Source organism: Lutjanus erythropterus, chromosome 19 (genome assembly GCF_056507025.1).
Source record: "Lutjanus erythropterus isolate fLutEry1 chromosome 19, fLutEry1.hap2, whole genome shotgun sequence".
Classification (NCBI taxonomy): domain Eukaryota; kingdom Metazoa; phylum Chordata; class Actinopteri; order Lutjaniformes; family Lutjanidae; genus Lutjanus; species Lutjanus erythropterus.
Genome location: NC_139335.1, coordinates 3131820 through 3147622, shown reverse-complemented (window position 1 = coordinate 3147622; position 15803 = coordinate 3131820). Strand labels below are relative to the sequence as shown.

General features: G+C 41.6%; 1 protein-coding gene and 1 long non-coding RNA gene across 2 annotated transcripts; both read left to right on the top strand.

Annotated features, from left to right (window-relative positions):
• The first annotated feature begins 2042 nt into the window (after positions 1 to 2042).
• Positions 2043 to 9926, top strand: gfap (glial fibrillary acidic protein). The gene is made up of 9 exons (XM_084744620.1): positions 2043 to 2799; positions 6297 to 6357; positions 6462 to 6557; positions 6716 to 6877; positions 7003 to 7128; positions 8287 to 8507; positions 8626 to 8669; positions 9391 to 9473; positions 9688 to 9926. Exons 1-9 carry the CDS (start codon positions 2279 to 2281, stop codon positions 9727 to 9729), a joined length of 1356 nt encoding a protein of 451 aa, XP_084600746.1. The 5' UTR covers positions 2043 to 2278; the 3' UTR covers positions 9730 to 9926.
• Positions 9927 to 11357: 1431 nt separating this feature from the next.
• On the top strand, positions 11358 to 12634 carry LOC146309050 (uncharacterized). Its single transcript, XR_014772433.1, has 2 exons — positions 11358 to 11789; positions 11822 to 12634. It is a non-coding gene; the product is annotated as an uncharacterized LOC146309050 (long non-coding RNA).
• Positions 12635 to 15803: the final 3169 nt, after the last annotated feature.

Sequence of the window (15803 nt, the reverse complement as noted above, 5' to 3'; positions counted from 1 at the left end):
TAAAAGTGTGCATGTGCTCCCTGCAGCGTTGTAGCTGTACAGTTATGTGTAATGTTGTTTTGTCATGTTGATTTAAAAAAAAATACATGAACACATTAAAATCAACATGTGTCCCTGGTCATTGGTTTTGGTAAGTTTTTGCAGACACCAGGTGCCAAGTGGCATGTGCAAAATTCTCTGCAGGTTATTGTTATTTTGTTGGTCTGCAGGCTGATTAAAATATAACTTTTCATTTTCTCAGGGACTCGTGTTCTCCAGCAATATATTGCACACAATGGTTTAGGGGTTGGCATAGAACAGAGGACCCTGGGAGCATTTTGACCCTGGTTGAGGAGCATGTGTGATAAAAACTGGTTCTTATTCTACTGATATTCTAATTGTTTTGGTCTTACTTTTTTAAAGACACAATATGCATATATGGACTGACTTTTTCCATTGTAGGAAGGCTGATTTTTGGGTAATTTAAAGCATCTGGATTCACAAACTAAGCACAGTTTTAAACCTTTGTACTGAGTTAGTAACTTCTGTGAAGTTATGCAGCTGTAGCCTCTGGAAAATGTATTTAAATTGTAAAATACATATGTAATATTAAAGTTTAGTTTCTCATTAAGCATCCACAAAGATCTGAGTGAGAATTAAAGTTAGGAGTATCTGCACAGAAGCTAAGTAATGTAGACAGAGGCAGCAGCAGATAGCCTTTTCAACAAAGCAGCAATTTTACCTCACAGTTGGGTGTTGTGTTAAACTAATGTTACTTGCTGTGGATCGACGCTGCAGTAGACCAGCAGCTTCTGTGTCCTCCAATGTAAAATAAAGCAAAATCAACAATTGATGTGGATTTTTAATGGTTGGTTTATGGAACTAATTGCGTAATTTTTGTAAAACACCTCTGAGCACAATTCAAACCCAATACAAAAAATAGAAGAGAAATGTAAATGACAATATTTCAAATTTGGATTAAAAGTAATTTCAAATACGTTTTGATGCTTATTATCATGTATATAAGACCCTAAATGACATTCTTATAAAACTATACTGTGGATTTGAGTTCACATTTTCTTACGTTTGTGATCAAGTTGCATGAAAATTATTAGTGTTCACTAACATTAATTTAATGTTGATTTTAACAGTTAATATAATTGCTGTAAAACATCAGCTTTTAGTCTGGTGTGAGTTTTATCAAATAGATAAGAATCTAGATCAGGGATGACAAACTAATTTTTGTTCATGGGCCACATAGTTAGATTTGATCTAAAGTAAAAATCATTGCGTAATATTCTGTATACCCCCTCACCCCTTTTTTTTGCAATTAAAAACACTCTGAAAGTGCTGACAGGGTTTACAAAACAGATGATGAACAGCCTGAGATGTCTTAAGAAAAATAAGTGCAATTTCAACAATATCAGTTTAATATTGTAATTAATGACTTCTCTCAAATTTTCACACTTAAGATTGACATAATAAATGATCATCTATGTCATCGAAGCCTTTATGAGCACAGAGTAATGCTGAAAATTGTGATTAATTCCATGGTAAATTATCCCCATTTGAGTAAGCAGGTGTTTAGTGAGTGTTGTGTCCTTGTTATGTAACTGTGCCATAAACTGAGATCCAAAGAGGACAGACAGCAGCTCTGAGGTTCTGTCCTACATGCTGTTTGTCTCCTCACACAGTGAAGTAAATCCTGCAGACTTATATGTTGGACATTGTCCTATAGATTACATGTTTGAGGCACCAATACATTTAATATTTTACTCTTTTTTTTTGAGTCTAATTTATCTGCTTCATCTGTCAGTCTCTGATTGGAGAGTGAAGATCTCTTCGAACAGCTCCGTCTCTTTGTTGTTCCATCAAACTCTGTTTCTGTTTTTGTGAGAGCGCATGTGTGGTCAGGTTGAATTGGTGGCTGGACCCTGTCACACACATTCCTTTTCATTCAGCTGGAACAGAAAGAAAGGGAGAAGGACAAAAAGGGGTGAAAGTAAGAGTGAGACAGAGAGGGAGTGAGTCACAGGCCGGGGAGAAGGGAGGAGAGGGGGAGAGACGGAGAAAGCCAAGAGACATTTGTAGTTGAGTGGACGAGCACAGACAATCCCTGGCACACAGCTCTTTGAGTGTCATGTAAACCACCCCTTCGCTCTCCCTTTTTGTCCCATTCACTGCCTGCCACCCTCCCTTCTCTCTGCCGCACCCTGTGGCCTCACTGCCTTGGACTTTGGGGGTTCGCCCGCCTCTATAAAAGCTCTGTTTGTGCCCTGAGCGAGCTTCATTCCCCATCATGGAGAGTCAGAGATTCCAGTCCTCGTACAGGAAGCGTTTTGGGCCCCAGGGCTCCAGCAGCTCAGGAGCCAGGATTGGGAGCCTTCCTTCCAGCCGCCTCTCCTGGCACGGCACCCCTCGCAACCTCACCCACTCCAGCCCAATATCCCGGATCTCCCTGGGCTCGGCCAGCACGGCCCTGCTCCTGGGGAGCCCCGGGGACCGGTTGGACTTCTCAGCCGACACCCTGATGAAGGCCCAGTACAAGGAGACGCGCACCAATGAGAAGATGGAGATGATGGGCCTGAATGACCGTTTTGCCAGCTACATAGAGAAGGTGCGCCTGCTGGAGCAGCAGAACAAGGTGCTGGTGGCAGAGCTGAACCAGCTGAAGGGGAAGGAGCCCAGCCGCCTGGGAGACATCTACCAGGAGGAGCTGAGAGAGCTGCGCAGGCAGGTGGACGGTCTCACTGCCGGCAAAGCTCGGCTGGAGATAGAGAGGGACAACCTGGCTGCAGATCTGGCCATGCTCAAGCAGAGGTAGGAGGAGGCAAGGTGTGATGCCCGCTCACAGAGTTGCACCACCCTGTTATGATTTTACTTTACTATATTCATGCAGAGTTTTCAGGTATCTGTACTTTACTTGAGTATTTTTCTGACTACTTAATGCTTTTGAATTTGGGGGGAATTATTGATTATTTTGGATGGGACAGTAACACATAGTGTATCCATCAGTGCACATCGCCATTAGATACGTCAAACGTAACAAGACGAAAACGTCACAAAAGACATAACAAGGCGAAACAGCCAAACGAGGGAGACTTGGCAGTGGTGAGGTTCAGTTAGCTTTACACAGAACCCTCAGAGGAATACTTTGTACTTTTATACTTGGACTACATTTCAGAGCCTGTACTTTTTCACTTTTATTTTATGCAAAGTTTAGTTTAAAAAAATATTTAATCAGTACTTCTACTTCTATCAAAGTCTCCTCTTGACAAATATCTGTACTAAACAAGACAGCCGACTTCTGCACACTACTTATTTATCAATTTAATTTCACACTCATCAAACTTACTGAAAGTTTCTTTAGGAGAATTTTAATGGCTGAATTATAAATCCGGCACAGTTTTGTATGCAATAAAAATAAACATAACAGATGGAGGGGAGGAGTACCAAACTCCCTCCTGCTTTGTTTCTTCTTCTGTATACTTGGGTTTTACTCACTTTCTGTTTTATCTTCTGTAAAATGGATTTATGGACAGATTTTGGTCAACTTGTCTTTGCTTTAAAGGTAGAATCAGTGTGATTAAAGATAGCTGATTGTTGAGTCTCATCCCCTGGACATCAAATACCAACATTTTTTGGGTTGGTGAAGCCTCCTGAACACAACAAAACAATGAGAAATTGAAGAAATATGTGCAGAATGCAGGTTCTCTGCAGACACCACCACACACTTAGTGGGTCATAACTGAAAGGGATGGTGTTTATATGAGTCTGTACATTGTTTACATGTTTAAAAGGAAATAGAAAGAAGTATGAAAATATGTTGAGCCTTCAAGAGGATGCTTAAGTTTAAATTTTAGATGCTAAGGTATGCATGATATGCATAATGTAAACAATGCAAAGACTCAGAATCATAACATTTTCTTATTCCTTTATTCTCATTATTTTGCTGTGCTTGTGACATTTTACCAACCAAAAACATTTAACATCTTAAGATTGAACAGGTCAGTCAAATTCTACTGATTCTACCTTTAACTAATAAAAAGATAACAGATGGAGAGGAGGACTCCCAAACTGCTTTGTCCCTGTTTTCTTCTGTGTATCTGGGTTTTACTCACTAACTTTCTGTTTTATCCTCTGCAGTGTGCAAGAATCTTTTTGTTTTTTTGTTTCTTTCACCCTAAGATTACATCTTGTCAAATGTATGGACAACAGATTTTGGTCATCTTGGCTTTGCTTTAATGTTGATGGAGTTTGTTAGATTCCAGGCCAAGACAAATAAATTAAGCTTGCTGAGATTTGAGGTGTCTCCCAATAACATGAGACACGTTTTTTGTTGCATAGCTGCAATTTTTTTTCTTTTTTTTTTAATTACGAACACATTTATATGCAGATTTGGTTTGTCTCTAATTCGTTGGAATGCAGACCGCTGTGCTCTGCCCGAGCTTTACTCCTGGATCCCTCTTTACAAACTTGATCCTGACTGAACCCCTCATCGCCATTGAGTGAGTGTGGAGGAATGAAGCAAACACAATGGTCGCCCTCCACAAAGGAAGCAGACAGCCAGGCAGATGTTTTTTTGTCCCCTGTTACCCCAAAACACCGCAGCAGCACATCCAGCTTTTTTCACTTAAGGTGCACACGTGGCATGAATCTATAATTTAATTTAGTCCGGAGAATAAGCGATTGAATGTCTCTGAGGGTGGAAAAGTCTGCTTCAGACTCCTCTCGACCCCTCTGATTACCGTGCAGCTGCTGCTGCTGGTCCCCTGAAAGAACATGGACTGAATAGCGATGGCCGCGGCCGAGCGGGTCAAAGGTTACTTTTGTGATTCCTGCTGCTTTTCTCGAGCTACTCCATTCATCAGACTCTGCGTGAAGCTGTACAGATGTTACCCCAAGTCTGGGCATTTATGTTTCCATGCCTCTGTGTGTATGGCAGATGGATTACAGGGGTGGTGTGTGTCTGTGTGTGAGGCTGTGCGTGCACACATGGACCCTTTGTGTGTGTGTGTGTGTGTGTGTGTGTGTGTGAACTCCATCCCGTGGGAAAGGCCTCTGGCTGTTAGATTGGAGCGAATGTGTAATGATGCGTAAGCTGCCCTTTCAGCTGAGCCCCGGTCGTCCCCTGAACCACAGGGAGCAGCGCTGAAGCTCACAGTTAAAATCTGAAATACGTTTTGAGTGCCCTTTACTGTATTTTGACTCTAATATAAAGGGAACGCTCATTTGAATTGCACAAAACTGTTTGCTTGTTTCTTTCTCACTGATGTTTTGCCATTAAGGAACAAGCAGAATAAATAGTGCTATCAGGCATGAGAGCAGAATTGTTGTTATTTTTTACAGAAGCCCTGAGAGGTGAGTGAAAGAAAAAAAATCTGGTGATCCATTCACTGACCTGGCAAACACTCGGGTCTGTTTTAACCAAATCAAACAGATTAGGTGTGAAATCATGTGAACGTCACATTCAATAAACTACATCAATTCTATAGAATAAAAATGAATACTAACCATGTTACTAACCATTTGAATTGCCAAAATTAAAATCTAAATTGCTTATTCTGTTGTGTACAGCTGTCATTAAATGTACAAAATTGTCCTATTCCCTCTGTAAGTGTCCAAATGTCTCACTCATAAGTGTCCCGTTACAATACAGTAAACTAACATGCAGTCAACTTGGCTGTAGCGATTGGCTATACAGAAATATGTATGAATGACTCCTTTTCAGGACATGGGGTCGTCGGGCAATTCAGCCTCCTGTGGCCCGAATAAGTATTACAACAACAAACACTGGTCAAAAATATTTAGATCAGATCTTTTTATTAGAAAGATTTTAAGCTACAAAAACTGGCGTGTTGCTAAAATGATGTTGCTTCCATATCATGATGTAGTTCTGAGTGAAACAGGACTGGCAGGTGGGACATAACCTTTAGAGGAACTTGATTGGAGCATTGAAAAGTGGGTGTGTCTGTGTGGTGCATCTCAGCGCTGTGCTGCTAAAAGCTGAAGACTGATTGGTGGATGGATGTCATAATGTTATTGGTTGAAACTGGTTTGTTCAGGTTTCGTAAGCACACGTCAAATTTTGTTTTAAAGGAAGAAAACATAATTGAATTGTGATGTAAGAATGCAAAGATTTTTTGGCATGTATTGTTCAGTTGGTACACAGTATGACAGAGGATGTTATCTATAGGGATTAAAGGGGTATTTTTATTATTGGCAGGTCAATAAGTTTGTTTTGTGTAGTTTCGATCAAGTGTTAATCATGACCACATTAATTTAGAGCTTTTACTCTTTTTTTGTGACTTGTTCAGGTTGCAAGATGAGATCGGCCTCCGACAGGATGCGGAGAACAATTTGAATACCTACAGACAGGTAATTCTGCCGATACTTCTCTGAGTTCATGATCTGAAGATGTACATATTAACTATGTCTGACTATCTGCCCTCATTCCTCGATGTGCGTCATCCTTTTCGCAGGATGTGGACGAGGCGTCTCTGAATCGTGTCCAGTTAGAGAGGAAGATCGATGCCCTGCAGGATGAGATCAACTTCCTGAAGAAGACTCATGATGAAGTAAGAATAAAATTGAAAAAGAAAACATAGAAGCTTTCATCTTACAAAGAACCCTTTACAAACCCTTTCATCAAAAAAGGTTTCTTCTTTTGGAACCCTTATTTCTAAGACTGTATCACTACTCGTACTTCTTCCACTTCCTCTCGCCCTCCTCTCAGGAGCTGCGTGAGTTACAGGAGCAGATCATGGCCCACCAGGTGCACGTTGACCTGGACGTATCCAAACCAGACCTGACTGCTGCTCTGAGAGACATCAGGGTCCAGTATGAAACCATGGCCTCTTCGAACATGCAGGAGACGGAGGAGTGGTACCGATCCAAGGTCAGAAGGCCCAGTACACCTGAGAAGTAGATTAATACACATCCAGATGACATCAGATGTCACTTGGTACTGATACTGAACAGCAGAGGATGTCACCCTTACTGACTGTTTGCATTTGCACACAGTTTGCTGACCTGACAGATGCAGCCAATCGAAACGCAGAAGCCCTGCGTCAGGCCAAACAAGAAGCCAATGAATACCGGCGTCAGATCCAAGCAGTGAACTGTGATCTCGAGGCTCTCCGTGGGACAGTAAGTGCACAAAAAAATTTAAGTAATCCATGAAAATGAACCAGTCAGGTTTAAGTGATGACTCTCAGCTTTACTCTGAGGATTTTTACATCCACATCATGTGAACAGGGTTGATGACATCGTTGTGTAATAAACTTAGACTTGTCATATTCAATATTTGTTTGCACATTTGTTGCGGTCAGTAACTGCCCGTCAGATCATCCCCGGTGATGCTTGCCAGGCCTGTGCTGTAGCCAGCTTCACTTCAGGGACCCTTTGCTTTCAGTCTGGTGTTCAGAAAGTGAAACACATGCTCAGTTTGATTCAGGTTGACTTGCCAAGTAAAAAAAAAAAAATCTCCTGTTTAGAAACTGGGTAGGACATGAAGTTAAACTATAAATATATAAAGAAATTACATAAAAATTAGTTTTGCTAGTTTAAGCACAGCCAGCATACATGGTGATATGTGGCTAGTTTGCTGCTAACCTAGTGAACATATCCATTTTCACCAAATTCTCCAAAATTCACTTTCATTTGTTGACGCTAATGAGAGTGAAAATTTCATGCATCTTCCTGTGGACCACCACGGCGAGAGACAAATAAACCTCCTGGAATTGTGCCATGAATTTCACGTATGATGTCTGTCGATTTAAGAGATAATTTTATGAGACAAGAAAGTCGCCGTTTGTCATAAAAAAGTATCAGACTGTGAAGATACTTAATTACAAAGGCAACACCACCAACAACATTCGCTTAAGTCTCGTCATGACTTTCTCGCTCCAAAAGCAAATGTTACACACTGAAGCTGTGTGTTTTTGCAGCGGGACGTAGTCACACAATCAGCGGGTCTCACTCATTCTTTCTCTCCTCGGCTCATAAAAAGACCAGGAGTCGCTGGATCAAGCACTTCAAGTGATATCACTCCAGATTTACACTCTCTATTGTCTTTTGTTGGGTGGTCAATCAGGAAGCAGTGATATGAGAGCAATTCTTCAGATTCTCTACCTTTTGGTACAAAGTAGTATCAGTAGGTAGATGAAGCAGTGACAAAAGTAGTAAAACTAGCAGTATACGTGTTGCCAGCCTTGGCATTTAAAAGTGAACGTTAAAATGAGGCCTCAGTCTCCTGCAGTCTGCCGGTGTTCATTAGTCTGTCTCCTCTCCTCTCCTCTCTTCGAGAACGAGTCTCTGGAACGCCAGCTCCGGGAGATGGAGGACCGCTTCTCCATGGAGACTAGTGGTTACCAGGATACAGTGAGTCATCTGGAGGAGGAGATCCAGGCGCTGAAGGAGGAGATGGCGAGACACCTGCAGGAGTACCAGGACCTCCTCAACGTCAAGCTGGCCCTGGATATCGAGATTGCCACCTACAGGAAGCTGCTGGAGGGAGAGGAGAGCAGGTGAGCCAGAGCCTGGCAGACAAATCATGACAGTAGCGTGAATATTATTGTTGGTCACAATATTTACTGTCAGTTTGTTTGCCAGTTGACTGTAGTTGTCACTTCTCCGTTCTTCCAGGATCACCATCCCAGTTCAGAGCTTTTCCAACCTGCAGTTTAGAGGTCAGTATCCAGAGTTAGGAGAGTTACTTTACCGCTAAAAATGTCGTCACTAACCTCATCCAAGTGTCACATTGTTAAAGTAATGTAATTTAAATACTTCCCATTACTTTTGAATTTCCACTTTAAAAAAGTCCGCCTACAAAAAACCAGCATCAGTTTAAGTGTAAAATATAAATTAGAATATTTGAACTGCTTTACTTGGGTGTCAGATTGCCTTTTCTGACACAAAACCGACGTTATAGAAGTCAGGACAGGAGGAGTTGCTGGTTTACCGCTGCCTCGACCTCTCAGTCTGTCTGTCAGTCTGTTCACTGAATCCGAACTATCCTTTTAAAACACAGAAGTCACACAGTAGCACAAATTAACTAACAGAACGAGGCAGCGGTGGACCAGCAACTCCAAATTTTGGCCATGGAGTTTGGTTGGCTTGGAGAGAGCGATATTGGGCTTATATAGTGAGAGTTTCCTGTCGGAAAAGTCTCTAACGGCAAAATAAAGCAGTGAAAATATATTAAATATTGAGCACACTTAAGGTGATATTGATCTTTTTTCAGGTGGACCTTTTTTAAGTGGTTAAAATAAGTGCATTTTAGCGTTTTACATTTATTGTATATATAACGGCACTCGATGGCAGAGAAAAATGCCTTTGAACAGAGGACAGTTTATCTCTCTTGAACTGCACTGAATGTTCCCCTTCTTTCTTCCTCTATTCATCCTTCAGAAACTAATCTGGACACTAAAACCCCAGAGGCCCACGTGAAGAGGAGCATCCTGGTTCGAACTGTGGAGACCAGAGACGGGGAGGTATGCGCTTTGACAAAACAACACGGTTTGACACACGCTCACACCGAGGCAGGCCAGTCTGCACAGTGCAGCCGTTCCCTCTGGAGGGCAATGTTGAACCCTTCTGCAGGTTTCCACACACATTCACTGCTGCCCGAGCACACCTGATGCCATATGCAGCCAAAAGTCACCAGAGATTTGTTCTTTTTTTAACTCTGATCTCTTTTCTTTACAGATCATTAAGGAATCAACAACTGAACACAAAGATCTTCCTTAAAGTTTCATGACCAGCTCTCCCATCCTGTCTTCAGGCGCTGTCTGAGGATTTTGAACGATTATTTTGTTGTTGTTGTTTCCAAACCCCAAAGCTGCCCCATCAGAAGTCATCACATCATTTCATTTTTCTTTTCTTTCACCCTCATCTGCAGGCTAATGTGTTTACTGCCCTACAGCCGTGACATAACCATTAAAGAGACTCACCTTATTAGGATTATTAGGATTCTAGCCAGAAACTTCTATGTTCAGTTTTTGTACAGATCCACCAAGGGCTTGAGTTGAATGTAGGCGATTTATCTTAAATGGTTTTTAGTCTGTTCCAGTAAAAGCTGCTGGAAATTACTGTTTTACTTTAACTTGGACTGGCAGACCAGACTTTTAGGATTGTTTCAAATTAGCTGCCATAGAAGAGACCTTGAAACGTAGCGAGTGTGTTCAGCTAATACGTAGCGTGGTGGAGGTTGACGTGTGGTGCGTATGTGTACGTGAAACGTGGCAAGGGAAGTACAGGAGGGAGTTTGCAGAGGTCAGAGTTGGAAAATAGGAATATGTGAGAGATATGTTAGAGCAGCTTATGGCAGAGCGACAGGTGAATTCAGGCTGGTTTTTAACCCTTGTCTGGTGCTACTTTGTATTCATTCCTTCATTGAAGCAGGCATCTCTGTTTGTGTGTTAATTGTTGTATTCAAACACCCACACAAGTGTTTTCAGTTAGTGCATGCCTGTCTCATGTTCAGCTGATTAGACATGCGCTCACATTGGAGTTGGGCAGAGCAGAGCTTGGGGTCCTACAACCCCGAGAAACACAGCAAGTAGTCAGACAACCTGCAAAGGCTGGTTTTGATGGGTGAAACTGCAAAAACTAATAATGATTATTTTCTTTATTGATTAAACTGCAGATTATTTACCTGCTAACACAAACTTTCTGCAGGAATGTGGTTGCAACATAACCCTTGCAACATTTGAGTGCTGTTTCCAGCATGTCATTTTAAACATCGCTGGTGTGTCGCCTCAACTTTTCCACCACTTCTTGGAGATGTTGTGACGTTTTAGCAAAGTTGCAACAACGTCAGTTTCATAAATGACAGGAAACATCGTGCAAATCCATAGAATACCTGTTAAATTGTAACATTTCAACAACGTAGCAGCAACATACTAACTAACAGTAACACTGTAACTGTAATGTTGCAGCAACGTCACAATCGCAGGGACATATTGTGTTTGTAGGGATTGTGAAATCTTCAAATTGCTTCTCTTGTCCAACCAACAGTCCAAAACCCACAGCCTTCATCCACTAGCATAAATTACAAAGAAAAGCAGCTAATCCTTACATTTGGGAAGCTGCAACCTGACATTTTTGATTGAAATATGACTGAAAAGATTAATGGATTATCACATAGTTAGTCGACTGGCCGTTTCAGCTGGGTGAGAATTGCTATAGAGGGGTTTCCCCCTCTCTGCTTTTTATATCCTCCCCTATCCTGAATAAATTAAATTAATTTCACATGCCCAGCAGAAGATGGAGCAAGCTGATGAGCTGTACTTGCTATTTTAAAAACACGTTTTGAATGCTCCTGAGTGAACCGGGTTGCACTTGAGATGACACAAAAAAATCAGTTCCATAACTGTCCCTGTCATTGTCATATTCACTGTTACTATAAACAATAATAATTATCTTAATATTGATGTTTGCTAACTGTGGAAATTGAATAACAGTCTGACATAACAACAAAGCATTTTTTATGCCAAAAAAAAAAGTCACAATAAGCCTGTGTCTATATTAGAACAATTAAAATTTTAGTGAGGAAACATGAGAATTTATCAATCAAAATGAAATCACTGTCGAGTCCAAAATGACCTTTCGCCCGGATCTCTTTGTACAGTCATTTGCATAACAGCCCATTTTAGCCGTGTTTTCTTTTTCATGTGACTGCACCAGATGCTGGACGCTGTTATATGCTCTCCACTCAGTGGCCAGTGACCATGGCAACCTTAAAAATGATAAGAAGTGCAAGTTGTCCCACCAGTAGGTGCAACAAAACTAGCAGCACAGTCGGAGGGGTCTGAACAAACCCACACAGTCCTGAGGAGAGGTCTAATCAGCCAAAATAAACAACTGTGAGTGCGTAGGGCCTCCATCACTTAACTTCTGTTTTTCCGCCTGCATCCTTTATTCATCGCACAAACCCAGCTGCTGGTGTCCGCATCATCATTTTCTGACACCAGGACGTGTCCGAGGCATGCCCACTTATCTAACAGAGGTGACAGGGACGGAGCCGGGGCGGAGGAGGTGTTTGGAGGGCTGACCTTTGCCCCTCCAGCCTCCAGTTAATCCACCACCCTCCCTCCTCTAAATTCATATCTGTAGTGTTTAAATGACAGCAGTGTGAGAGTGCGGAGGAGATAGCCTCCACCACAAACCCTGCTGCTGGGGTAAAAAGGAAAGGAGGCTGGAAGGAAGGAAGGATGGATGGATGTCACAGCCCAAACACTGTAGTCCGAGGCCTGTGCTTTGCTGGAAGCCCCGCTGACTGAAGCTGTGCTGACAGGCCCTGCCGCTAATGAGTGTGGTGCTACAACCGAAGCGTGCTTTCGCTGTGCCCGTCGCCAAGGACACGCGATACATTTGTGTTCCCATGTGCCTCCCGCCTTCTCCTCTCGTCAACTTCCACCCCTGTCACTCAACCCCTCCTCCTGTTTCTCCTTATAACACGCAGCCCTCTCTTGTATTCACTCTGTTTTGTTTTGTTTTTTGAATGTTGATCCTAGATAGAATCTCTCGTAGCAAAGACACAGCTGAAACCTGAGGAAATCTCTGCAGATGTGAATATAACATTAGTTTTGACTACGTGCTATGATATCATGTTAACTTAACAACAATAAAACATTTTGTTTGTTAGACATAATGCCTCCTATTTTGTTCAAAAAGTCCTTTCAAACAAGGTTTGTATTTACTTTGCATGATATGGTTGTAGTCGTTTTCCTTTGCTTCTGATTCAGCACTAACACTTAAATACAGCAGAGAAGAGGAGGGACAAAATCTAACTTTTCTTCTGTTTCAGTCTGCACACAGAGATGCATTTATTTAGAGCAGGGGTCTGCAACCTTTACTCACAAAAGAGCCATTTTTGGCCAAAGACACAAAATAAAAATCTATCTGGAGCCACAGCTATTACATTCTCCTCTTAGACTTTTCCTTTTTTCTGGTTTTGGCATCCATAGCCAGATTAGGGAGACTTCAGGCTAGCCACTGACAAAATTTAGAGTAAAAGGTGCCAAGATGTGGGGTATAACACACATTTTAGTTGATGAAGTATGAAAACTTGTCTACAAAAGTAATTTCTTTTCAATTACCTTAATACCAAATATGGTTGATTGAGCAGTATATGTTTGTGTAGCTATTCTCTCCTTTGTTGTGTGAAAATTAGAGACTGTATGTATAGAAATGGACATGGCAGCTCCTCAAAAATGATGGCAAAGCATCTTGATCACCCCCTGGTGGCTGGCTGCGGTAAAAGTCCTCCCCAGTGCCATTTCACGTCAAAAATAAAATTTTCCCAAAGATGGTTTCTGTCATTTTAGGTGATTCTCATCACACTGTTTGTTCAAACCTTCATCTTTCGGCATAGTTTGTTTTTCAATTAGTTATGTGATGCTATAAAAACAGGGTTTCGTGCCATGATTGACAGCTGTGCTCTGCGTGATTGAATCTGCCAGCTGTGTGGGCGGGAACTTGAAATTGCAGCTCCAACGCTGGTGTTCACAGCGCAAGATTGCAGGTTTTCAGGTTTGTACAGTGGGAGCAAGTGGAGCTGTGTCATCCATCTTTCATTTATGTAACTGGGGCAAATGCACACGTAGATTAATAGCTGTAATTAGGCACATTTAATGTAGGCCTACAAACTGCCATAAAGGCCTCTGATTTTACCCTCGCTCCCTCCTGGTCACCAGCAGAATAGGAATCATGGAACATTCTGAGGTGGCGCCCCCTATTTTTAGAGGATATATAGTTGAAATTATCTGTTATTATTACCAGGTGATTTGTCATCTGTCAATCATTCATCATACGAATGAAGTTAGCTAGACACGTTAACTCCATGTCAGCAGTGGAGAGACACATGATCACAGGATATTTGGTTTTTTGGCTGGTGAGTGAAACAAATCTACTACATCTTTGTGCTGGTGGCTGGTGCTAATTTTGTGTCCTGACTGTCAGTGAGGATGTTCAGCATCAACACTGCAGGACTCTGACAGCTAACTAATGAGCTATCACAGAGAGAGATGGGCAGAACACGCAGACGGGGCGGATCTAGAGGGGTGGCATGGGGTGGCAGTCGCCAACCCTAAAAGATGCCCTGCCGTCTCAGCTGCCACCCCGGTTCAGACGACTCTAGTTCAGAATATATATATGAAAAGTTGTGGTTGATGGAAATTTATGAGACTGAAGTCAGAGTGCAAGTGAATGCAGCAAGAGATGACGCTCTAATGCATATAATTTATTGATCTTCTGAATTCCTGCCACCTTTTGATAATTCCATTCAATTCTTTCTCATTTATTAGACATAAAATCTCTACATTTGGGGGCTTTTCCGAGCAAATATTGTTGTATGTGCTTTTTTGTAGTTCTGTTTGAATATATTTTATACTATAACTTATACTTTTATCCCTGCTCTCCCCTTTATCAGCTTTTATCTCACTGAAATGAGTGATATATATGCTGACAGTTAACTTTAGGGTATGAGAGGGCTGACAGCGACGGACAGACACTATTCATTATAACTGACTGTGTGTCCATACTGCTGAACAGATGGGTTCACTTCCTGTAATATCACGCCTCATTATGAGTGTTGCTGTATATCTGGGCAGATAGATGATTGTGGCCAAAAATAGTGCCGCCTGAGATGTAGATAAACACCTGCACTGGACTGGACTGGCCTCCAGTTTAGTAAGTTGGCTTCCCATAAAATGACTTACACAAAAGATTACTTGATTGCGCTAACTATTTCATGGGATAATTATCTAGGAATTTAGTTTGTCATATCTTCATACATACTTCAGTTTCTAAATATAACAAAATGATTAAAAGCTTGCTTTTAACTTGCTAACATGCTACTCAGTATAACTTCATCGGAGAAAATGTAAAAACTAAATGTAAATGCTTGTTTCATCTACTTTTTAAGCAGAATCTGAAGAAAAGAGAGTTAAAAATTGTAGATAATGCCCCTCTCCTTTTTGTCCTCTGCTTTTGCTACTTGGGCATTTAAGGCTATCATTTAAGAAAATAAAGAAAGCATCATGACATCAGAAACCTCCTCAATATGGTCAAAAAACACAAATGCATCTACAGTAAGCCTGATTATAGTGTGCCAAACTAAACATTTGTGCAAGTGAAAATTACAAGTGATTTCAGTGTTTTTAGAAACCCAACATGGAATTGCAGGGAATTGAAGCTTTTCACCAGCACATAAATGTGTCATTAGTTGCTAAATGTTTTAACAAAACAGGGTTTCTTTCTAATCCAGGTTGTGATGAAGGATGTTTTTGTCCTGAGCTTCAGTAAATTGGAGAGAGATGCATGAAAACTTCACACACACCTGTAAATAAACGTGTTCTTCCAGTATTTTCTCTTTTCTTTGGGCTGACGTGTGTGACGTGTGTATTGAAGTGTGACTCAATAAACAAGAGTGTGTGTGAAGTACAGTTTGTATCTGTTTTGCACGGCTCTTATCAGAGGAATGGAGGGTCTCAGGTCCGCTCTGAAGGCGAGCCTGAGCTGAAGGAATTCCAGGCAGATAAAACTCGGGCCCTGACGTCCGGCTCTCAAACATTTCCCATGCGCTGCTGTTCCACAGGGCCGGGAAGGGGCAAAAGGTGACAGAGATGGGCATTTTTAAGCTTATTATCTTTCTATAGCCACCGCGAGGTGACAACAGCTGTCATGTAAGCTGTAGAAAACACGAATACACAGTCACCCAGCGTCGTTAGAAAATGCCAACAGCTTTTATCGAAACAAACAAGAACGGACTGGACTGACGTCTGGTGATGTTCATGGACGTAGCAACTCAGCATACTGGA

What these genes read in the sequence shown, in the direction of transcription:
- gfap (XM_084744620.1), top strand. Translation starts at nt 2,279, where the DNA reads ATGGAGAGTCAGAGATTCCAGTCCTCGTACAGGAAGCGTTTTGGGCCC. An exon ending in TCGAGGCTCTCCGTGGGACA is followed by an intron (nt 7,129 to 8,286) that starts GTAAGTGCACAA and finishes CCTCTCTTCGAG; the next exon opens with AACGAGTCTCTGGAACGCCA. An exon ending in TGGAGACCAGAGACGGGGAG is followed by an intron (nt 9,474 to 9,687) that starts GTATGCGCTTTG and finishes TTTTCTTTACAG; the next exon opens with ATCATTAAGGAATCAACAAC.